At 40.4% G+C, this 25,374-nt stretch overlaps 1 protein-coding gene across 7 annotated transcripts in view; it reads right to left on the bottom strand.

Moving 5' to 3' along the window:
• Window positions 1-25,374, bottom strand: part of PRKD3 (protein kinase D3) — a 77,993-nt gene that overhangs the window by 4,396 nt on the left and 48,223 nt on the right. For 5 of the 7 annotated variants that reach the window (XM_037895399.2, XM_037895400.2, XM_037895401.2 and 2 more), the window contains 11 exons: window positions 24,529-24,712; window positions 22,241-22,364; window positions 19,017-19,094; window positions 16,454-16,730; window positions 13,073-13,125; window positions 12,223-12,295; window positions 7,348-7,454; window positions 6,537-6,698; window positions 5,941-6,039; window positions 1,815-2,082; window positions 513-598 (listed from right to left, as the gene is read on the bottom strand). In XM_037895399.2, coding sequence (XP_037751327.1) covers window positions 513-598; window positions 1,815-2,082; window positions 5,941-6,039; window positions 6,537-6,698; window positions 7,348-7,454; window positions 12,223-12,295; window positions 13,073-13,125; window positions 16,454-16,730; window positions 19,017-19,094; window positions 22,241-22,364; window positions 24,529-24,712 — 1,511 coding nt within the window. The other 2 variants (XM_043543391.1, XM_043543393.1) reach the window with 2 other exon arrangements.

Raw genomic sequence — 25,374 nt, 5'->3', positions numbered from 1 at the left:
CATTTGCCTCTTCTAAAATGAGTTATGGTATAAATTCTGCTTTCATTCTCTACTTGAGAACAAATAGCTTCTCACTCTGCCACGTATTTCAGGTGGAGTTGAGTGTTGATAACTGGCAATACTAAGGGAATGAACTCTCCACGCCACTGCCAGATATACAGTAAAGAGTAAAAGCTGAGAGACAGAAAAATTAACTGTATCGTAGAGAACAAGAGGGCAAGATAAGATTCTGAAGGGCAGGGGGAAGGAACACAAGGAGATGGGCAGAATCCCAGAGGTGGGAAGGGGAGATAGGAAGGACACAGTAGGTAAGCATGGTCAATGAGGCTCAGTTATCTCTCAGATTAATTCTAGTTGCCATCTTCATGGATATCCATTGTAAGATATTTTCATAATGTTGCAGTAAAAACAATCTTTACAAAGCCTTCGCACTACTTAATTCAAAATGTGATTCACTTAAAGGACAGTTACACACAGTTTTTATAGAAAACAAGGTGGGCAATAGCTCTTACCTGTAGCCAGGGGTGACTAAGAGATTTGTCAACACTATAACGCTTTCTCATCTTCACTTGAAGCAAATTGTTTATTAAATCAGTGGCTGGGGGAAAAGCCACAGAACAAACAAATTATCAAAAATTCTACAATATAAATACAAATCTGTCATCTCTAATGTAGTTTACATGCAACTTTGAAATTGAAGTGTTACCTAAAATATATACACAATGTAGATTATGTGAATCTTAGCCAAGCCAATGGTCTTTACAGTAAATTTTAACTCATGTTAGGAGAAAGCCAGAAAGGTAGTGTTTTGTTTGTTTTTTTTTAAAAAAAAAACACTACTCAAAACCGAGTTTACTGATTTACTCCAAATTTAATTTATTGATTGCAAATTTACTGTCAAAAATAATGTACTAATGTGAGGGTAAAATCCTAGTCCAACTGAAGTCAACGGAAGCTTTACCAATATTGGTCCTAAATTAATAGGGGTAAAGTTTTCAAAATGACGAGGGTACTTAAGAACCTACGTCTCATCAGAAGTCAATGAGATTTAGGCTCCTCAGCCACTTAGACTCTTTTGAAAAGTTCTTTTTGAAGTGCTCTCTCTCAACAGTAAGTTCCCACCATTACACACTACTGTCAGGCATCCCTCCAGGTCTTATGTATATACACCACTTATTTTATTATCATCGTGAATTTCACAGCTAGAGATAAGCCCATGCTAAAACCCCAGGTCGGAACAACCTTGAAGCCTTCTAACATTTGGATCCAGATCTGAATATCTTCACTCACCCCTATTTCGTTATTGCACTGGATCAGACTGTTTGGATCCAGAATTCTAGTTATATGCATGCCTATGTTTCAAGTGATCAGTCCCAACAGATAGGCATGCCAGATTTAACTTGTCATTAGCTTTCATGAAGAGTACACATCTTTACCTCCAGCCCACCACTTTCTACACCCAGTAGAAAAGTTAGCTAAACCCACATTTGGTGAGTTTATACAATAAGCCATTCTGTCAAGTTCTATCAACAGCTTTCTGAAATCTAGTTATATCTATTGGTTCTCCCTTTTCTCTAGACCAATTGTTAAATGTAATCCCACCTGACATTGTTTATCTTCCACAAATTCATGCTGGTTCACACCTATGATGTTAGCCTTTACCAAAGAGTCATTCAGCTGTCAATTTTCACATTCGTGTCTGAATCAAACGCATAATGCAATTCAAAAATACCTGAATTCCGAAGTGTTAATGTATATAAAATGCTATAAAAAACAAGATCTCAAAAAGCAAAAGCTCTCTTGAATTTCTTTACCTTCACTAGAAATTTCCTTCCAGGGGTTCGGTGGATACATAAATGCTGCATTTTGGATTTGGTCATTTATATCTTCATCCTCATTAAATGGGAAGGTACCACTAAGGCTCACATAGACAATAACTCCCACTGACCACATATCCAGAGAGCGATTGTAACCTTTACTCCGGAGTACCTCAGGAGCAAGATAAGCAGGGGTTCCAACCACAGAGCGCCTGAAAGACTTCTCGCCTATGATGCGTGCAAAACCAAAGTCACACAGCTTCACCTGTAAATAAATACAGTACTGTTAACTGAAAAATCTCTGGTAGATCTCATAGAGGAGCAACTGTCCAAACAAAAAGTATGGTATCAGGCATCACACATTTGCCATCATTTAAGTATTGCTTGCACTGGACAAATTGAAGCAAAAAGCAGTTAGTCCTATTCCTTCAGTGATGTCTCCCTTTACATACTTGACTTTGGAAACTTACTAGCAAACTTGAGAAAAAACAAACAAACAGTTACTAACCTCTTCTGTAACTGTTGTTCTTTGAGATGTGTTGCACGTGTCCATTCCACTTCACTGCACATGTCTAGCCCACTTCAGGTATGTGCATACCCACTGCACCAGAATCAGAGATTTTTCCTATAGTGGTACCTGTCGGGGCAACACATGCACCCTCTGCTGCTTCGTGATGGCATAAGGCCACCCCACACCCCTTTGGTTCCTCCTTACCGGAGAGACTCTGCTATAGAGGGGAAAGGGGAGGGTCATGGAATGGACACGTACAAAACATCTCGAAGAACAACAGTTACAGAAGAGTTTATAACTATTTTGTCTTCGAGTGATTGCACACGTCCATTTCACTTCAGGTGATTCACAAGCAGTTCAATCTGGAGGTGCATTTCAGAGTCTACCTGAAAAAGAAATGAAGGACTACTCGTCCAAACTAGGCGTCATTTCTGGAATGCTGAGATACAGAGTAATAAGTTATAAAGGTGTGTGCCGATAACCAAGTCACCATCCTACAAATGTCTGTTATGGGCACTTGAGCTAGAAAAGCTGCAGAAATCGCCCGAGATCTTGCTGAGTGTGCTACCACCCCGCTTGTCAGGGTTATTTTGGCAATGTCACAACACACACGTAAGAGGAAATCCATGATGAGATTCTCTGTGCTGAGACTAGAAGGGCCCTCATCCTGTCTGAAACTGCTAAGAGTTGGGATGCCAACCTAAACAATTTGGTTATGTCCAAGTAAAAACCTAACGCCCTTCTGACATCCAAAGTATGGAGTGTCTCTTCATCCTTATGAGATTGGGGCTTAGGAAAGGAAGTTGATAAATTATATCACTTGATTGAGGTGGAATTTTGATATTACTTTAGGCACAGATTTTGGATGTGCACGTAACTTTGTCCTTATAAAAGACTGTGTAAGGAGGCTCAGCTACCAAGGCTTGTAATTCCCCCACTCTTCTCCCAGAGGTAATAGCTATCAAAAAGGCTACTTTCATGGATAGATGAAGTAAAGAGCAGGTTGCCATCAGTTCAAAGCGTGGACCCATCAACTTCGTTAACACCAGATTTGAGCCCTAAAGATATAGCCACCTGGGGATATAACCTGTCCAGACTCTTTAAGAACACTGGATTAGAGAATACTGAGTGGCCAGTGATTGGAAACTGGAGATAGCTCCCAGATGGTACCAATGGATTGGCCTTGTTGTTTCAGGCAGAACAAGTAATCCAAGACATGGTGGAAAGAGGCCCAAGCTGGAAAACTTCTTTCTGCTATGACCATAAAGAAAATCATTCTCACTTGAACAGAAAAGTATATCGACTAGGTTTTCAGCTATTCAGGAAGATGTTTCATACATTCTCTGAACACTCTGCCTCTTAAGGCATTAACTATAGAGCATCCAAGCCATAAGATGGAGAGCAGACAGGTTGTGATGCAGTGAGTCGACCGTGGTCCTGCAAGATCAGGTTAGGTTCTGATGGTAGTGTCGAAAGAGCCCTGATACAGAGGCTCTGCAGACTGGAGAAAAAAAGTTACCTACTTTTCGTGACCATTGCTCTTCAAGATGTGTTGCTCATGTCCATTCCATTCTAGGTGTGTGCGTGCCCACGTGCCTGGTCATCGGAGATTTTTGCCTTAGTGGTATCTGTAGGGTCGGCAGTGGCCTCGATCTTTTGGAGGCAGCTGGCTCCTTCAAGACACATTGCCCATGCTTCTTCCTTGATACCAGGGAAGGGGAATAGCACAGAGTCTCCGCAATGTACTGAGGGGCACTTCTGACAGAGGCAGAAGTACTTGACGTCCAAGGCTTGAAGTTTCTACAGATATGGGAACAGTCTGAGATGCGACCCTCACCGAGGCACTTTAGACTGCTGCAGTGAGGGTCACTTATCAGACTTCTTGCAGCCAATGCAAGCCTTAAAGCCCATGTACCAGGAGTTGGCACCCAGAACAAGCAGGAACTGACAATCTAAGCAAAACTAAGCCAAATAATAATAAAACTTTACTCTAAAGGTCTAACTATTGATGAGTACACGAACTATATACAAGAAAAATTCCCTGAAAAAGAGAATATTAGCAACCCCACCGATCATGGGTGTTTAGAAGGGACTGAAGAGGGTCGGGGCGGCTCTGCCCACTATATAATTGTGCAGCAGCATGAGGCAACAGAGGGCGCATGCACCACCCTGATGGATACCGGTAAGGGAAAAATCTCCGACTCTGGCACACTTGGCTGGCACACACCTGAAGTAAAATGGACATGTGCAATCACTCAAAGAACATCGCAAAAAGAAAAGGAGTACTTGTGGCACCTTAGAGACTAACCAATTTATTTGAGCATAAGCTTTCGTGAGCTACAGCTCACTTCATCGGATGCATCCGAAAGCTTATGCTCAAATAAATTGGTTAGTCTCTAAGGTGCCACAAGTACTCCTTTTCTTTTTGCGAATACAGACTAACACGGCTGTTACTCTGAAACCTGTCAAAGAACATCTACACTTATTCAATAAATCAGTACACAAAATACATAGATAATTCATAACAACCTCTTGCCACCAGGTCCTTTTAATTTAACTGTGGTAAACTCTTCTAGAACTTAGTTGTACTAATACATCTTAAGTCTCCTGGACAGTTGCATTGCAATATCTGAATTTATATTTCAGAGAACAGAATATACTCTTTTGGTTTTAGATTAATAGATTCTAAGGCTAGAAGGAACCAACTAATCTGAACTCCTGTATAATACGGGCCACAGAATTTCACCCAGTTACCCCTCTAGCCCCAACTGCTTGTTTGACTAATGCATGCTTTCCAAAAAGGCATCCTGTGTTGATCTGAAGACAGTGAGAGATGGGGTCTCCACTACATCCATTGGTAGTTTGTTCCAATGTTAATCAGCCTCATAGTTAAAGAAAATTGTGTCTTATTTCCTATTTGAATTTGTCTGGTTTAAACTTTCAACCATTAGTTCTTGCTATGCCTTTTACTGCTAGATTAGAGTCGTTTAATACCTGGTATTTTCTCCTTGTGAAAGTACTTATAGACTGTAATCAAGTCACCTCTTACTCCTCTAAGATATACCTGAAGCATGAAGATTTCAGTCATTAACTGATTAGGATCAGGAAGAAACTTCCCCTATGGCAAGATTATTCCACAGTTGTCCACTACAGGGTTTCTCGCACCTTCCTCTGAAGCTGCTGCTATGGGCCGCTGTCAGACACAGGACGCTGACCTGAAAGATTCACTGATCTGATCCAGATTGGTAATTCCGACGTCCCTACCTGCTTGCTTTGGGAAAATGTATTCTTCCAGCACTCACTGAGGCAGTTGGAAAGTTGGAGGGGTCTTATTCTCTTTGAAGGAGTGAGCAGAGGCTACTACTTACTGAGAGGGACAGTAACATTAGAGCAGGGAAAGTAGAGGTGAAAAACTTCATCCTCAGTGTTCTAAGAGTTGAAAAAAATGTAATAAGGTAACAAAACAGGCAGCTCACATAATTCTAGTTATATTTTGGGTGAAAACATCAGTAACACTGTCCTATGACAGATAATTTTTAAGCTCTAAATTCTATATTTCTTCTTTAGTGGAACAGTGATTTAGGATGAAACATTTGTTATATTTTCACTCACCTGAGGGAATGGCTCTGCTGATGCTAGTAGTACATTTTCTGGTTTTAAATCACAGTGCACAATATTCTTGAAGTGTAAATTCCTCAAAGCAACAAGTATCTACAAAAGAAGGAAAGGTATTTTCAAAATGATTAGGACTGTACGTGTCTAAGCACCAAAGATCAGACACAAAGTTGTACAATAATTTTGAACTGTACAGACTTCTACAATTTTGCTGTGCTTTCACATTGTGCAAGTGCTATTTTTTTTCCTGATCAAAATCACAATTAGTGTTAATTTTGTTTGGGGAAGGGCAGTTTTTGAATATTTTTATACCACACATGCACCTTTATGAAAACTTAATTTGAGGTGTCTCCTTTAAAACATAACCAACTACACCTCTAGGGAAAAAACATGAAAACTGTCACTTAGATGAGTGTCTGAATTCTCATCAGTTCAACTTCCATTAAATACAAAGTCTACCGTTAAAGCTTTGTCTTCTTTAAATAATGATTGAATCTAGGCAATACCTTGGCCTAAATTCTACTCACACCAGTTTAAGAAACCAAAATCTGGCCCCTTTTCTTCATAGAAGCAAACAGAGATGGAATACCAACCTGGGTGACCATGAACTTAGTGATTCGTTCTGGTAGCCGACTTTTCTCACTTGAAAGAATCATCTCCAGCATATCTCCATGCAACTTTTCCATCACAACAAACACCCGTTCTGGGGTTTCAAACATACATTCCAGGTTTACAATCCCAGGGTGGTGCAAATTCTAGAGTTACAAAATTCACATGAAGAACAAAAGAGATATAGCACTGATTAAACAGTTGGAAAATTACACTTATCCTGAGCTATAAAATCAGAAAGGATATATAAATGGAGAATTAGGGATTAGAAACAAAGGGTATGAGGCAGAAGGCATTTCAAGGTGGCAAGATTTAACAAAAGAAATGTGCCAATTGCCAGTATTAAGATTACTTTTGTCTTGAAAGGGAAATTATATCCGAAGTGGACAATTTTGTATATGATACAATCAGACAGGAATATAAAGGAAAAGACCAAACATTTGTATGGATTGATGGGCAAGTCATGCAATCAACAGAACAGAAGTCACATGAATTTCAGCTGCTGCCTGCTGCTTCAGGGAGGCCCTAGGAAGCCTAAGTATGTCTTCTCCCTCGGTCCGTGCTGGCAGTAAGTAGACAGCTGCCAACAATAAGCTGACAACTCTGCTACCAGCTGCTCAAAGACTCCCTTCTTTCAGAGCCCCCTCTAACAGCTGCGCTCAGATTTCAAGGATTCGGTCTTATGCCCAGCTCAGTAAAGCACTTAAGCACATGCCATAGAATCACAGAAATAATCTTTTCCTTTGACGGGACACAAAGCTCAAATGTGGATTTTATTTAAAATTTATTTTGTACCTGCAGAATGGCAACTTCATTGCGAAGCTGACTTTCCTGTTTTGTAGGAAATCTCATCTTATCAATGACTTTAATAGCCACATCCCTTCCAGTCTTCCTATGTTTTCCTAAAAGAAAAGCAGTACCACCCATCAAACAGCAGAAAATCATTCATTAACAAAGTTACAGTTGAAAGCTTTCCTCTTTGTGGAAATGGGTACTTTTTTCACAATCATAAATGTTAATACACATCTGAGTTGAAAATTGTAACTGAGATATGAATGTAAGTATGACAGTAAGTACTCTCAATCCTGAAATGCAGGATTCTTCTGCAGCATAAATTTAAAGTGACTGTTGCTTTGCTGTCCAATCTGTGCATTGATACTAAATATATTAGGTGAATTTCACCCCATGCAGATGACTTGCAAAAGACCTATGCACCATTAAGTCTCACATAAGCCCATAAAATCCTGGCCTCTTCTATGCTGATGCTCAGGGTGAGATGGAAAAAGGCGTAAGGATTCTTCTCTCCTGTTGTCCCAGCAGCCAAAGGATACTTCCACAGTGTGCAGGAATGTGCTAGAAGGTACATCCAGCTAATTCACTGGCTGGCATGCTGTATGCCCAACAGGGTATAGTCTACATGAAGAGGGATACAGTAGCCCCAAGCAGGTGTGCTGCCATCTGAAAACTCTAAATGACTGGTAGGGAAAACCGGCTGATCCTTGGGGGGCGGGGGCGGTGGTGTCTCGCTGTGCTATGTTTCACCTCAATAGAAAACATTATACCCTACACAGACAGGATGTCTCAAATGCTGATTGGCAGCTGCCCACCCAGCACCCCCACCCATGCTCAGTTGTTTCCTGTAATGTCAGAATTAACCCCTCAATGAAGAGGGCATGTTAATGAGGTCAGACACAGAAGGACCTTAGTAATCTAACATACATCAATATTAAATCTAGAATGAGATTGTAACAAAAACAAAAGGGAATGTCTGCTCAGTGAAAGTGCTGAAAACTATTTTAGAAAAATGTATAAAATACACAGAAAAGTCCACAGCTATAGTATAAGCGGCACAGAGAATACTACGGTGCACTGCTAGACAAATACTACAAGGAGGTCAAACTACTGCTATATAAACAACCTAGCTAGACCTCACCTGGAGTTCTGTATTCAGGACTGGTGGTCATGGCTTAGTAATTGCTCCTGAAGGTTGTTGCATGGAGCAATCAACATAATGTACCTGCCTTAAAGATTTACATGATGAATAAATGGTTAAAAAAAGGGCTTATTTCCACTGGACAAAATGAAGTAGACTTAATGGAGGCCTGACTGAAGTTCCAAATGGCAACAAAGTAGCCAAACAGACTTCATAGTTGAAAAGTAAAAACAATTAAATCAGATTAGAAGAGACTAATACAATGAAAAGCTTGCAATATATCCTGGGCTGACCGAAGAAATGGCATAAAGGTTGAAATCCTTCCAAGGATTTTAGGAGATCTGTTTTGAGGCATCCAGTATCAATACCAAATAAAACCCGCGGATGACATACAGCAATTCTTAAAATGACATAAATTATAGCCACCTGTAAGGGTTAAAAATATATATATAAAATTCAAAGAAAGAGGTTCTAACTCCACTAAACATCAAATTATACCAAAATGCCACAGAAATAAAGTCAACAGTGGACTAGACATATTCCTTCTGGATACTGGACTTGATTAAAGAACCAGGAGACAATATTTGGTTAAGTAAAGAGAACAAACTGGAGCTGTGCTCACACACAGGTGAAGGATTAACATTAAATAATGTATGTGGGTTCAAAATGGCTTTAAACATAGCCCTTTGATATGGTATTGCTGTCAAATCATACACCAGTAAGAGATCACCCAAATTTCCTTCCTAACCCCACAAAAATGTTAACACCTTTCAGAAATTAAAGGTAATGTGAATAGAGGGGCAAACAGAAAGAAAAGCTAGATATCAATACCTCAAAATGTATTTGATTTTCAGTATCTACAAGTTCAAAATTTTGTCCTACATTCTGCAAAAAAGCAAAAATTTCTCATATCTCATATACCTAGAGCATCCTATTAGTTTAATTATTTCTGTGAGAAATTTTCTAAAAATACAGGAACACAAAAATGAAACCAAAAGTACTTTATTCACTCTATGTTAACTAGAAGGTTGTATATCCAAATTTTAAATGAATAAGAATATTCCTATTTATGGTATAATGGTTACCAGATCCAATCTGTGAACCATTGGCAATAAATAGTGAAGCAGTGTTGATTCCAGGATGTTAGCAAGAGAAGGTGGATGAGGTAATACCTTTTATTGGACCAACTTCTGTTTGTGAGACAGACAAGCTTTCGAGCTTACACAGAGCTCTTCTTCTGGAGACAAAGAGCTCTGTGTAAGCTCAAAAGCTTGTCTCTTTTCATCAGAAGCTGGTCCAATAAAATATTACCTCACCCAACTTTGTCTCAGCAATAAATAGATCAATGCAGTCAGAACGTAAGACTTTGGTTATATTCTCTTTTCTTGCTCTCCCATTTTCTTTGTGATTTTAGCATCTTAAATGTGTTACACCATGCATGCATTTTTAAATGGTGGCGTGAACTAAAAAAGAATTTGGACAAATGCTTCATACAAGCATTAAACCCATTGGCTAAAAGAAGTATTGAACCAAGGAGTAATTGTTGTAAACATCAAGAGGAGTTTCTATACAAAGGACAGCCTAATTCTGGGAGTAGATCAAAAAATGATAAACAGGGAAAACTGTCTAATTCTGTCACAATCTCTCTTTCCCACCCTACACTCTGAACTTAAAAGAGAATCCTTACACAAAATGTCATGCTACCACTTTCCATGGAGTCCAGACGCAAAATAAATTTCTGTCAAGAATGGTGTACACCTACCAGCCCATCAACTTATATCTCCATCACAAAATTTTCAGAGTAAGGAGAAGAGTACTAATAGCACAACTAATATACAGAAGAATTAAAGTTTCCATGCTTTCTAGACAATGGAGGCAAAATGGAAAGGACGTTTTCTTTCTTTACATTGACTGTTTAATTACTGGTTTCAGAGTAGCAGCCGTGTTAGTCTGTATTCGCTAAAAGAAAAGGAGTACTTGTGGCACATTAGAGACTAACAAATTTATCTGAGCATAAGCTTTCGTGAGCTACAGCTCACTTCATCAGATACATTCAGTGGAAAATTCAGTGGGGAGATTTATATACACAGAGAGCATGAAACAATGGGTGTTACCATACACACTGTAACGAGAGTGATCACTTAAGGTAAGAAATTACCAGCAGGAGAGCGGGGGGGGATGGGGAAACCTTTTGTAGTAATAATCAAGGTGGGCCATTTCCAGCGGTTGACAAGAACGTCTGAGTGGACACAGTTGGCAACAGGCTTCGTTGCAAGGATAGGTTCCTGGGTTAGTGGTTCTGTTGTGTGGTGTGTGGTTGCTGGTATTTGCTTCAGGTTGGGGGCTGTCTATAAGCAAGGACTGGCCCGTCTCCCAAGATCTGTGAGAGTGATGGGTCGTCCTTCAGGATAGGTTGTAGATCCTTGATGATGCATTGGAGAGGTTTTAGTTGGGGGCTGAAGGCGATGGCTAGTGGCGTTCTGTTATTTTCTTTGTTGGGCCTGTCCTGTAGTAGGTGACTTCTGGGTACTCTTCTGGCTCTGTCAATCTGTTTCTTCACTTCAGCAGGTGGGTATTGTAGTTGTAAGAATGCTTGAGAGAGATCTTGTAGGCGTTTGTCTCTGTCTGAGGGGTTGGAGCAAATGCAGTTGTATCATAGAGCTGGGCTGTAGACAATGGATCGTGTGGTGTGGTCTGGATGAAAGCTGGAGGCATGTAGGTAGGAACAGTGGTCAGTAGATTTCTGGTATAGGGTGGTGTTTACGTGACCATCGCTTATTAGCACCGTAGTGTCCAGGAAGTGGATCTCTTGTGTGGACTGGTCCAGGCAGAGGTTGATGGTGGGAAGGAAATTGTTGAAATCATGGTGGAATTCCTCAAGGGCTTCTTTTTCATGGGTCCAGATGATGAAGATGTCATCAATGTAGCGCAAGTAGAGTAGGGGCATTAGGGGACGAGAGCTGAGGAAGCATTGTTCTAAGTCGGCCATAAAAGTGTTGGAAGACTGTGGGGCCATGCGGGTACCCATAGCAGTGCCACTGATTTGAAGGTATACATTGTCCCCAAATGTGAAATAGTTATGGACGAGGACAAAGTCACAAAGTTCAGCCACCAGGTTTGCTGTGACGTTATCGGGGATACTGTTCCTGACGGTTTGTAGGACATCTTTGTGTGGAATGTTGGTGTAGAGGGTTCTACATCCATAGTGGTCAGGACGGTGTTTTCAGGAAGATCACCGATGGATTGTAGTTTCCTCAGGAAGTCAGTTGTGTCTCGAAGATAGCTGGGAGTGCTGGTAGCGTAGGGCCTGAGGAGGGAGTCTACATAGCCAGCTCAAATAAATTTGTTAGTCTCTAAGGTGCCACAAGTACTCCTTTTCTTTTTGTTTAATTACTGTTCTTTTGCCTCCTTTCTTTCTTTCTGATAGGTGGAGTCTTAAAAGGTAACAATGATTCTTCTCTGGGAAGAGGAGACATGAAATGGAAGAAAACTAGCAAGACTGTTCAGATGATTTTGTCTTGTTTCCAGAATTTCATTTGCTCATGATTTCACATTACAAACAAATATGTTGTAACTTAAGCATTTTAACTTGAAATATTATGGCAGCAGAGCTGTATGTCATTGGGACAACTCAGATACGAGTAATATATGAAATGTGACTGTAGCTAATATACGGACACTAGCCAACTACACCTCCAGCATGAGCACATACATAGCAAAAGTTCACAGTAACTTACCTCCATATACAATGCCAAACTGACCAGAACCTAGGACCTCATCAGCAAAGATCTGATATACAGAGCTGATATCCTATTGCATGAAAGAGATAAGCCGCAAACATTAGGAGCAATCAGAGAACAAATGTCCATTTGGAAATTCAATGGTACTGGCTAAATTGTTAATCATGCTTTTAATAAACAGTTTGAAATTAAAGTTGCTTTGGTTATTTTAAAACTATGGGGCAGATTCAAAGCTAATGTAAGTTGTCGTATCTGCCTCATTGTATTTAACACTATGGTGACAGTAAAGAAAATGAATAATTTTGTACTAACTGACTTATATACATAACATCCACTTATTATTCTGAATGTCGGTGAATATCTGCTATCTCATTCTTAAAAATTCCAGAACACACTGTTAGTTCAATCTGTTCTGGGTTCTAATAAAGACAGTCAAACAAAAGGTTAAAAACCTGTCTACTAAGATTATTTTTCACTCATATCTCCTGCCCTTAAGGAAATGAAAATATAAAAAATTAAGCCAAAGTATTTGGAGCATAATTGCATCACCTACAAATGTAGGTTTCCCATTGTGTGTGCATCATTAATTTGGAAATAGATATACAAGGGAAGGAACTTTCTCTGAGGAAATTCTAGTCATTGTATTACATATGATGACACACACTCACCAAAATATCAATTATGTCAATAAGGGAGACTGCTTTTATGTACCTATTGAGAATAGAGAGTTCCATGGCTGTAAAACCTTTAGGTGTTTTCCCTTGACCATTTTATGAGACATTCATTCTTACTATCAATTGCTTTAAAAGAGTTTGGGTACATAATACTATTTTTGCACATGACTCACCACATTCTCCTGGATCTGGCAATTTGAAACAGAGATGCTAAGAGATAATTCCTCTGCAATAAGAAAGAAAGTATAACACTTTAACAGAATAAAAAGTCAACTTTTGTTACTGGTTAAAAATCATTTAACAGACTTCTAGCAATGTAGCTAGGGTGAAAGGCTGTGCACTGGTGTTCTGCAGGAAAATATATATTCAGACTCCAAAGTCACATGTTGATTTAGACAAACTGGTCTGGGTTTTGTTTTGTGAAGCAATAGTTCAGGATTAGTAAAATGCCAAAACTGATGGGAAAAGAGGTTAAAGATTAGAACAATTTGTACAAGGCCAGGAGCTGGAAACTGAAGATGAAAGTAATTTGCCTACTGCATCGTAAATTGCAGCAATTCTCTGGTAGTGAAACAGAAAAGTAATCAAGTGACAAAGTAAAATAGATCATTTATCTTAACCAAAAGGAATTGTTAGCTGTCTGCAGAGTTAAGGAACTTATATGCAATTAAGTAGGTAAATATAAGCAACCAAGGGAAGGAAAATATCAAGTCAAGCAAGATACAGACGAGCATGATAATTCAGAAAATATTGCCTGTGTAAGTTCTATTCTAAATGTTAGTTTTGTAGATCTGCTGAAGGAGGACATAAATCTGCTAAATTTGAGAGCAAATCTGGAAGATTGATCAGAGACCTCTTCAAGTAAAAGAAGCAGACATGGAAGTTGAGAGCACACAAAATTTCTACTCTAAGTCTTCAGCAGAGAACCAACTTAGACATGAAGTTTAGGAGTATAACCTCATAATGTACAAGGCAAGAAAACAGACAAAACATAGCAACAATTGCCTTTTCCTTTGTCTTCAGGCTGGAGTCAAGCTTCTCAGACAAAAGGACAAAGACCAATCTGCCAAGTGAACTTTCAGAGTATGCTGAACAAATCCCTGGACAATATGAACGTCAGGCATGTTCCAAACCAGAAAGAGCCTTGAACTCTAGGAACACAATTCAAGAGCACAAAGAGAAAGCCTGTTGCTTCCTCTCTTGTCATCGATGCTCCACCCTCAAAGCAAGGCTCTACAGAATTGGCATGGTAACAAATACCAACTCACTGGGACTAGGTTCCTCTGAATATTGTACCTGAACAAGAACCTCTACAGGTTCATGCGTGTCTAATGACTGTCCTCTTCTATTTGAGACTGGTTAGGCCTTAGCTGGGACAAAGTATTCAATTTTGGCCAAGAAACAGTTGAGTTCAAGAAGTGAGAAACAAAAATTGTAAGATTTAGAAAATAACATCAAAATATACATAGTCTAAATTGCAGTAAGGATAAAGTAGGTTAAAAGGAAGAGGAACTTTGTAAAATCACCATTACTGGAGATATTTAAGACTACATGTGACACCCATCTGTAGAGATGCTTAGAGAGCATGAAATCAGTCCAGTTACCATGCAGGAGGACAGTGATCAACTAACAGCCCCTTCCAGATAAGCTGATTCATGTATAAAAAACAACATGTAGATTGACAGTTCTCCACTGACCACATATCTGAGGAGACTTAAGAGCATAACTTATTCTAGCCAACAATATCATTAATTTACATTCAAAGTACTCCCTCAGAAGCTGCCTATATAAGTTAATTAGCAAGACAAGGTGGGTGAGGTAAGATCTTTTATTGGACCAACTTCTGTTGGTGAAAGAGACAAGCTTTTGAGCCACAGAGCTCATCCAATAAAAGATATTGCCTAACCCACACCCACCTTGACTTTCTAACATCCAGGGCCCGACACAGCTATAACTATACTGTGTACACTTATATGACATAAAAGTTCACTGAATCTACCTCCAGTCTTCTTCCCTCCTACTTTAAGTGAAGCTACACCAACTGGGGAGCTCTGCCTTCTAATTTATTAAAACAAAGACCCGGAGAGCCACCCTTTTTGAGGAACAGTAGTATGTCAGTGATTCATCAATTAAGAGAAGAATCATCTGCAAGCTCCTTACATGCATATATAAACCAAAATACTAAATCAACAGTGCAGATATGAAAAACGGTGCCTAGAAAACAAATTTCTAAGGATTTTTCACGTGATTTGATGGATGTATGTAGTTGTTAAGCTATCTATGTCCCTTTTATAGACAATTTTAATGTCTATAGTCAGACTGATGTTCACTGTAACTAACAAATGCACTGAAATCACTGGTTTCCAGGATATATCATGTTATCAAAAGGATTACAAATAATTACTTTTGGCTTTTTAAATACTAAAAAGGGCTTCTGCCTATATTAGTATCTTAGAGTTAAAGCTCAGAAGATGATAGATAGATATATTTAAAAGAATGGTAAAATAGCTATAGTAACCAATCACATTTCACAGAAACAAAACCTCTCCATAATTAAATACCAATATGGTGTTTGCTAGATATACATCACACTAATTTGAGAGCATATTTTGTTTTCAGAATATACCTTCACTCATTGATTGAGGGCAGCATCTGAGTGTCACTCTGCTGTCGATATCATTACCTACACAGAATAGGTAGGGATTTGATATTGTCAGAGGTAAATTAATTTATCCCAGGATTCCTTGCAACTTTAGTGACACAACAATAGGCGGACAAAGGAGCAGATGGGCCCCAGCAGCGGACAGCATTGAGGGAGAACTCAAGTGTGGAGGCATAAGCCTGAGCAGGGTGACAGTATGAATGCTGTTGCCAACAGGCTCCAAGGAGGTACTTGGAGAGAATGACCTGGAATATCTGGTGTTCAGTACACCAGGGATAGTGAATCTGATGCTCTGTGTGAAGAAGAAGGGTGAGGAAGGAAGGGTGGTGCCTTTCTTCTGCCTTTTTACAACTTCAGTGCAGAAGGAGTTCATCCCACCACTGGCAGTATTTACATCCCATTATCGGCTCCCTTCCTTGTTCTTACAGCTAGGGTGTAACTACAAAGAGGCATTACATATGTGAAAGGGATGAGGGGGACAGTACCACAAAGTAACTGAAATCTTACAAACTTAAAGAAATTTCACTTAAAGTAACCACCCATTTTTTTTAAAGTTTATATTAAAAGAAGTACTTTAGTCATGATCTGTATTAAATGCTTCAGCTACGTGTGACTTTTACAGTCCTACAATAAAGGTTTTGTAATATGCATTCATGATAGAAATGACAACAGATTCTTAACTACTGTTTGGTGCTACAACAGGTGAAAAGGTTTCTTTTCACAATTAAAATAAAATTCTACATGTGTCTAAAAATTAAGTAAGGCCCCAATTCAACAAAGCATTTACATGAATACTTTACTGTAAATACATGCTTAAATGCTTTACTGAACTGGAACCTAAATCAGTAACAGCTTCAGTATATGAACAACAGTGCCTTGTCTGCCTGCTTACTGTGATCTTTTCCTTGTCCTGCTGCAGTGCACACGCTAGCTTGAGGAGTGACTGGCATCAAAGCCTGACGGATGGCTTTCTCCCAGCTTTGAGCTACGTCAAGTCCAACTCCAGTGGCAGCAAGAACAGGATTGTGATGGCTGTTGCCATTATTTTCGCCAACAAAGTATACCATGGTGTCAGTGATGATCTCAAAACAGTGTGGGTTGCTGCCCTGCACCATGTTTGAGAAATCTCGAGGCTGATTCACCTGGAGAATTTCTGAAAGTGGAATCTCCTGAAGAAAAATATGAAGCATTAAAAAAATTGAAAACGTACATGTAGCTATAACATATTGGAACTTCTTTCTTGAAGTTAAGAGTCATTACAGTTACTGAACTGGATGTTCTGGTAATGTCAAACTTCATATTGCTACAAACTCCACAATTTTCCCAAACTGCTATATACAAGCCCAGAGAGATTTCCAACATTGTTGTTTATCTCCATACATATATAGGGCCCAATCCAGTACTCTCAAGTCAAACAGAAACATCATTAACTTAAATGGGAGCACAGCTTAAGTAAACATCATGGGATCAGGCTCTTATTAATAGGACTGTGTTTTATTTTTTTAAATAGCGGTATTATTTGTATTTGGGCTAGGACTTCATTGCATTAGGTCCCGAATATACACACACAATCCTTTTTATGAAGAGTTTACAGCTCAGAGAAGACACAACAAGTGAGCATGACCAAAGCAAGAAGGAATAGGAGACAAAGGACAAGGGCAACAGTGCTAAGAATATGTGGTTACCTAAGCAAGTTACATGCACTATTACAAAAAACTAAAGAATTCCCTTCTATATAAATATTAGACAATCCCACTGGCATTCTACCTTGCCATTATCAGCCGGCAAATTACCATAGTACCATGGCAGAAGTGAGACTTGGAAAGAGATCTGAAGAAAGAGGGTTGTAAGTTTATGGACCAGTTAGGGGAGAGCATTCCATGCGTGTGGGAAAGCGCGTGCAAAGACATTTGTAAAAAACTGGACAAGCAGGTGAACTAGGCTGGCATTGTAGTGAGAGGAGAGGGTCACTCAATAAGAGGCAAGAGCAGATAAGTAGGAAGGACAAATTGTGAAGGGGTTTTAAAGGTGAGGACAAAAAGCCTTCAAATAGTAGAAAAGTAAGAGTAAATGGAGGGTTTTAAAGAGGTAGTAACATAATGTGAGCAACGAGTGAAGAAAATGTTAACAGTTGTGTTTTGAATGGACTGGAATGGGGCAATTTGAGCATCAGGGAGGTCTCAGAGGAGAAGATTGCATTGTTCCAGACAGGAAGGAGGAGGACCTGGACAAGAATTTTAGCTGAATGCACAGAGAAGCAGCTGGATCTTAGAGATGTTATGGAGGAAGAAACTGCAAGATTTGGACACAGCCTGAATGTGCTCAGCAAGAGGGAAAAAAATCTCTGCTTAAATTATCAACACATTCTGAGCATTTCGCTACAAAATGTATTACTATATTAATAACCTGCTAGAATTATTGGCAAGCCTTGACTATTTACTGATTGGGCTGCACAGCAAGAGAATAAAGAAATGCATTTAACTAATCTTGGTTAATTACTCCTCAGAGAACAATTTCAAGTTTTATCTTAGGAGCTTAAAAGTAAATACAGGAGCCCATGTGAACATTTACAGTCAACATGTATAGTAAGAGAAGACCCCAGCTTTTAACAAAGCCATCTGTCAGAAGTGATTGAGCTGGCAAGTTACAGAAATGAGGGCAGATGACTGAAGTAATATGGAGTGAAAAATCCCTTAATAAATTTGAGCATCATCCATGTTAAACTCCTTGTCAAGGCCCTGAGACTTTCATAGTTATTTATTTACCAATACCTTTTACAAAAGAAAAATTATTTTCCAATGCATTCTCTTTCTAAAATCTGACATGTCGTATCAGCTTAATCTGCAGCCTGGGAGGTTTAGGTTATATATTAGGAAGAACTTTTTAACTGTAAAGATAGTTAAGCACCGGAATAATCTTCCAAGGGAGGTTGTGGAATGTCTGGAGGTTTTTAAGAACAAGTTACACCAACACCTGTCAGGGATGGTCTAGGTATATTTGATCTTGCCTCAACACAGGGACCTGGACTAAATGACCTCTCAAGGTCCCTTACAGCCCTACACTGCTGTGATTCTAAGCTATAGCCCCAACTGTACAACACACAATCTACATCTAGAATGGTGTATCACCAGTTAGCCAAACTATCCAATAACTGCTAAGAAACTTCATATACTAAGCTAACACGCTTTAAATAACCGTTTAAATATTTTTTTTAAAGTGAGAGACATTTAGTACAGGTGATTAAGCAGAGGAATGGGAAGCATGAGCTCCTAAGGTTCTAGTCCTAGCTCTTCCTATCTGGTGCCTTTGGCAAATCACAACCTTTCTGCCTCAGCTTTGATCTATAAAACAGGGATAATATTTATCATTCAACCTCAAAGGTTTGTTGAGAATAAACTGGATGTTTGTCAAGTAACAAGTAAAGTGCTATACAACTGCTGAGTATTCTTACTTACCTTGTAATATTTTGTTCCAGATTCATTTTGAAATAGCGTAAGACATTTACTATCCAGTCTCCAGTAATGTCTCTTTCTCTACAAGACATACCACAGAGGATCATCAGACACAAACAAAACAAAACTGCTAAAACTTCAGTTTCCAGAAATTTAATGTACAGAGTGGTTTTATGGTACACATGATATACTGCACACATCAGGCTACCGCTGCTAGAGTTTTCAGTTTACACTGGATGCATGAAGCAGTATGTACTTTGGGATACATACGCCAATTTTTAAAACTCAAGAACAGACGCATTCCACAAACTGGAAAGAATGGTTACTTACCCTATGGTAACTGTGGTTCTTTTCGAAGTGTTGTCCACATGGATTCCACTCATGGTGCATGTGCTCCATGCAGGCAAGATCAGATTCTTTTGGCTAGCAGTGTCTGTGGGGGCCACACCTGCATCCTAGGTGTTCTTACACAGCTCCCACCCACGGGTATTAAGGGCTGAGAAAGCCCAACCATCCCTCAGTTCCTTTGCCAATACAGAATCCGAGAGGAGGATACTGCAGTAATGGGGAAGGAGGATGATTCATTGAATCCATGTGGACGACACATCTTAAAGAACCACAGTTAGTGTACGGTGAGTAACTGTTTTCTCTGAAAAAAGAAAAGGAGTACTTGTGGCACCTTAGAGACTAATAAATTTATTTGAGCATAAGCTTTCATGAGCTACAGCTCACTTCAATGGATGCATTCAGTGGAAAATACAGTGGGGAGATTTATATACACAGAGAACATGAAACAATGGGGGTTACCATACACACTGTAAGGAGAGTGATCACTTAAGATGAGCTAATACCAGCAGGAGAGTTGGGGGGGGGGGGACTTTTTGTAGTGATAATCAAGGTAGGCCATTTCCAGCAGTTGACAAGAACGTCTGAGGAACGGGTGGGGGGATGGGGACATGGGGAAATAGTATTAACTTTGTGTAATGACCCATCCACTCCCAGTCTCTATTCAAGCCTAAGTTAATTATATCCAGTTTGCAAATTAATTCCAATTCAGCAGTCACTAGTTGGAGTCTGTTTTTGAAGTTTTTTTATTAACGAATTGTCACTTTTAGGTCTCTAATCGAGTGACCAGAGAGATTGAAGTGTTCTCCGACTGGTTTTTGAATGTTATTATTCTTGACGTCTGATTTGTGTCCTTTATTCTTTTATGTAGAGACTGTCCAGTTTGACCAATGTACATGGCAGAGGGGCATTGCTGGCTCATGATGGCGTACATCACATTGGTAGATGTGCAGGTGAATGAGCCTCTGATAGTGTGGCTGATGTGATTAGGCCCTATGATGGTGTCCCCTGAATAGATATGTGGACACAGTTGGCAATGGGCTTTGTTGCAAGGATAGGTTCCTGGGTTAGTGGTTCTGTTGTGTGGTATGTGGTTGCTGGTGAGTATTTGCTTCAGGTTGAGGGGCTGTCTGTAAGCGAGGACTGGCCTGTCTCCCAAGATTGTGAGAGTGATAGGTCGTCCTTCAGGATAGGTTGTAGATCCTTGATGATGCGTTGGAGAGGTTTTAGTTGGGGGCTGATGGTGATGGCTAGTGGCGTTCTGTTATTTTCTTTGTTGGGCCTGTCCTGTAGTAGGTGACTTCTGGGTACTCTTCTGGCTCTGTCAATCTGTTTCTTCACTTCAACAGGTGGGTATTGTAGTTGTAAGAATGCTTGAGAGAGATCTTGTAGGTGTTTGTCTCTGTCTGAGGGGTTGGAGCAAATGCGATTGTATCGTAGAGCTTGGCTGTAGACAATGGGTCGTGTGCCGTGGTCTGGATGAAAGCTGGAGGCATATAGGTGGGAATAGCGGTCAGTAGGTTTCCGGTATAGGGTGGTGTTTATGTGACCATCGCTTATTAGCACTGTAGTGTCCCGGAAGTGGATCTCTTGTGTGGACAGTGTGTATGGTAACCCCCATTGTTTCATGTTCTCTGTGTATGTAAATCTCCCCACTGTTTTTCCACTGAATGCATCCGATGAAGTGAGCTGTAGCTCACGAAAGCTTATGCTCAAATAAATTGGTTAGTCTCTAAGGTGCCACAAGTACTCCTTTTCTTTTTGCGAATACAGACTAACACGACTGCTGCTCTGAAACCTGTTCTCTCTGAGTGATTGTCCACCTGCATTCCATTCTTGGTGACTAACAAAAAGCTGTCTATTTGCTTGGAGGTGGGTACCAGGAGTCCTACTTAAAAAAATGATTGCAGGATAGCCAATCTGGAAGCCTCTGGCAAAGAGTAGTGTCTTGCAAAGATGTGGATAGAGCTCCCTGTAGCTACCCTAAAATTTCAAGTACTAAGACATTCCCCAAACAGGCAGCAGAGGCTGCCTGGTCTTTAGTGGAATGAGTGCTAATGTGGAATCTAACTTGGCTAGCCCGTAACCGTTTTTATAAAATTGAAGACCCACTTAGACAACCTTGGTGAGAATACAAGTCGTCCCCTAACTCTTATCAGCAAACACCATGGATAGTCCGGGTATGTTACTGAATGATTTTTTCTTGTTGATGTAAAAGTTTAGCGTCTTTACTACAACACCTGAGTTAAGGTTAGCTTCCCCAAGAGTTGAGTGAGATTTGAGGGAGGAAAAAACTGGGAGGTGAATGGATTGGCTGGAACTCTGAGACAACCTTGTGGAAAACTTGGAGACTGACCCCCATTATCTTGAAACAAGGAGAACGTATCATGAGAGCCAGACTCTCCTCTACCCTTTGAACTGATGTAAGGACTACTACAAAAGCAAACTTCATCAACAGGTGGCACAGGGAACAGGTTGCTAAGGGCCCATCAACTCTGCTAACAGTCTACTGAGGTTCAAAAGGAGGAAACTGGGGAAAAAACATGAAGCCCTTAAGGAATCTTGCCACTGTAAGATGGGAAAATGCAATCTGGCCCCATATAAGAGAAAGATACATAGATGTTGCTGCTAAATACATCCTTATGGAGTTGATAGAAAGCCTAGATAATTTCAGGGCTAGCAAACAGGGAATTGAGTCTTGCTAGATTTGCTTAGTCATATTGTTACTGTATACATCTAAATATATTCAAATTAAATTCTAAACAAGGACGTCAATACATTATTAAACCAGTTTTTTAAAACAAAAGGGAAATTAATTTATTGATTTAAACAAGTAACCCTTAAAATAAAATAGATATATGAAGAAACTTAAAGTTACTAACCAGGTTGTCTCTGCTGGTATAGTGAACCATCCATCCTTCCTTCACCATTGTACTGCTCTTCCTCTTTGTGTGTTTGATTGACTGTACAACCCTCATTAGTGGGATATTATTACTTGTTGATGGACTAAATTTTAAAAAAGGTTATAATTTAATCAGAAACCATTAAAATTTAACGACAATTATACCAGTACTATACTGTGTGTTTTCAGAAACAGACATCTTTTCTTACCTATAAATGCTATTTCTTTGATTGAAAAGGTCAGCTTCTAAATAAGTTGAATGTCACTAGCATAATGAGCATCCAGTTGAATAGCAGGATTTTTCAGCTGCAACACGTTGTCACAAGGCTGCTACTAGCTTCCTCAGTACAAATGCCAAAGCATTTACAACAGAGTGATATGTTTACAAAATTGAAGATAAGGTATGCCTGGTTGGAATTAGAATGACTAGAGAAATAATGCCATCTCACTAAAGATTAACTGAAGTGGTCATTTTTTTTCTCCAACAATCAGAAAATGCCTATGTACTGTTATTCTGTTCCACTTATTACACTACTCCATAATACTGTGATTCCACTGGTCATCTGTGTCTGTACACGTGACATAAGCTGTCCATCTGGCCAGAAATGGACTTTCTTCATTTGAGCCATGCCTGCACTAAACAATTTTACCAAAAAAAAAAATCATCCCACTAGTGTTAGCTCAAGTGCAGACAAGGCTCTGGCTGCTTCTAACATTTTTATAAATTAATTAATTAAATCTGCAGGTTTATGCAGTAAAAACCACCAATGTCCTGTCCAGAAAGTGGTGGTAGCACTGGTGGGAATAGTTTGCAAACAAGGCTTCCGAGAATCCAGCTGACACTTTTCAAAGTAATAAAGAAATTTTAAAACATTACATAATAAAATAAAGTGAACTAACCCAAACTGGATAATGATTGCCCTATTCAAGACCAAGAAGATATTTAATTTCAATCAAATCAGATACCAAATTCTTCCTCTCAAATAGTCAATACCCCCCACTTTATGTAAGTAAAGACAATTGGTATACAAGTTGTACACAGAGAAATCAACATTCACATCAAAATCTAAACTACAAAAACTAAAATATCATCTCCCTTAGTCCAGCTCACAAGGAATTAAAACACAAGGGCTAAAACCATTTAGATCTATTTACAGTAGGAATGAATTTGGTCCAAGGTCAGTAGCATAAAATAGGCATGAAGACCTTGGTCAGCAAGGCATTTTCCATTGACCAATCCAGGGGTCTCAAACTCAAAAGACCATGAGGGCCACATGAGGATTAGTGCATTGGCCCGAGGGCCACATCACTGACACCCCCCCCCCGCCCAGCTGCCCCCACTCCACCCCTTCCATGAGGCCCCACCCCTGCCCCGCCTCTTCCCACCCCTTCCCCGCCCCCATTCCAACCCCTTCCCCAAAGTCCCCACCCCAACTCCGCCCCCTCCCAGACCCCAGGGGGTGCAGGGTGCTCAGGGCAGGGGGTTGGGGTGCACGAGGGGTACAGAGTGCGGGCTCCGGCCCGGCACCGCTTACCTAGAGCGACTCCAGGGTTGCAGCAGTGTGCACCGGGGCCAGGGAAGGCTCCCTGCCTGCCTGCCCGCCCAGGCCCCAGCCCTGCGCCGCTCTGCTCCGGGAAGCAGCCGGAACCACGTCCCTGCTGCCCCTGGGGGAGGAGGGGCACAGGGCTCCATGCACTGCTTTTGCCGCTCCTCCAGGTACCTCCCCCGAAGCTCCCATTGGCTGCAGTTCCCCATTCCCAGCCAATGGGAGCTGCAGGGGGTGGTGCCTGGAAGCAACACACAGAGCTCTCTGTGCACCCCCACCCCAGTGGTGCCGGGAGCAGGGATGTGGTGCCAGGAGCAGCGCAGGGCTCGCGGCACCAGGGGGCGCAATCTCAACTGCAGGCTGTAGTTTGCCCACCCCTGGCCCAGAGGTAGGCGAGGTGGGGGGAGCTTGGCGGGCCGCGTGTTTGAGACCCCTGGACTAATCTGTAGTTCTAGCCATTTTTCAATAAGCTGATTTATTTCCAGGTTCACAGTCACAGTTCAGCAGCTTTTGCAAGAAAAAAAAATCCCAGTATATATCTAGGCTTTTAATTTACTTGGTTTTCAGCTTTATTTGGGACTGAATGTTCTGTAAAATTGTGCAAATGAAGACCTGACCAGCAACAACAAATTTGGAACTCTGCAAAAAACTGTGTTTTAGTATACAGTATTGGGGAATGGAATGGAATGCCTGTAGCACAACAATCTTTGTTGCTGCTTACCTGATAGTTTTGACAGCTTCTTCATCTTTGTCCACATCAAGATCAGAAGGGTCCATAAAGAACATTTTGTCCTCTGGAGGAGAAGGTTCTTCTACATCATCCAAACCCCGACTACCGTCACTGTTTATTTCATTGCTGTCAACTTCCATTGGCATGTCCAAATCTTGGCCTGGACTAGAAGGTTCTAACAACAGATAGAATTATCTTAAGTTAAAGACAAGTCATAGAACTCTCCCGTCTGATCTAGTCTTACACACACACAAAAATCAAGTCACAGACAAACAAAAAGACTGTCGACCACACCTGTGAAACCATTCAAGAGCCCTATATTTTTTCAGTACTGATGCAGAAGAGTATAAAGAACATACATATTGCAGGCCTCATTTCACATCATGCCAGGTTAGGGAGGTCTGGCCAAAACAGTCCTCATAAGAAAATTACAGGCAAAGTTCTATGGTCTGGATTCACCGGTTTGCTAAAGTTATTTTGTACCACATAAGCTGTGAGTAATGAAAATGGCCTTCAAGTGGCTAGAGATGGTCAATTCCTTGTTCAAGGGAATTCTCCACCAATGGAAAGTTTCCCCCTGTGCCAGCTGACCTTCCACTCCAGCATACAGAGGAGGGGGGCGTTGGGGACAATCCAAAGGCAGATGTTGCAGAACGGAGTTTGTACACACTCAATTCTTCACTGGCAAAAGTTAAAACTGCTCCCCTGAAGCTTTCACTTATGTTGCCAGGTGGCCCAGAACCAGGGAGATACAATCACTCATCTATGACTCTCCCTCTCCATCCTATCTTCACAAAGCTCAGACAGAATGGAGAATCAAGCCTATGTCCTCCCTTT

Source organism: Chelonia mydas, chromosome 3 (assembly GCF_015237465.2).
Source record: "Chelonia mydas isolate rCheMyd1 chromosome 3, rCheMyd1.pri.v2, whole genome shotgun sequence".
Classification (NCBI taxonomy): Eukaryota; Metazoa; Chordata; order Testudines; family Cheloniidae; genus Chelonia; species Chelonia mydas.
Note: the sequence above shows the minus strand (reverse complement) of the source record. Positions and strands in the feature narration are given on the sequence as shown.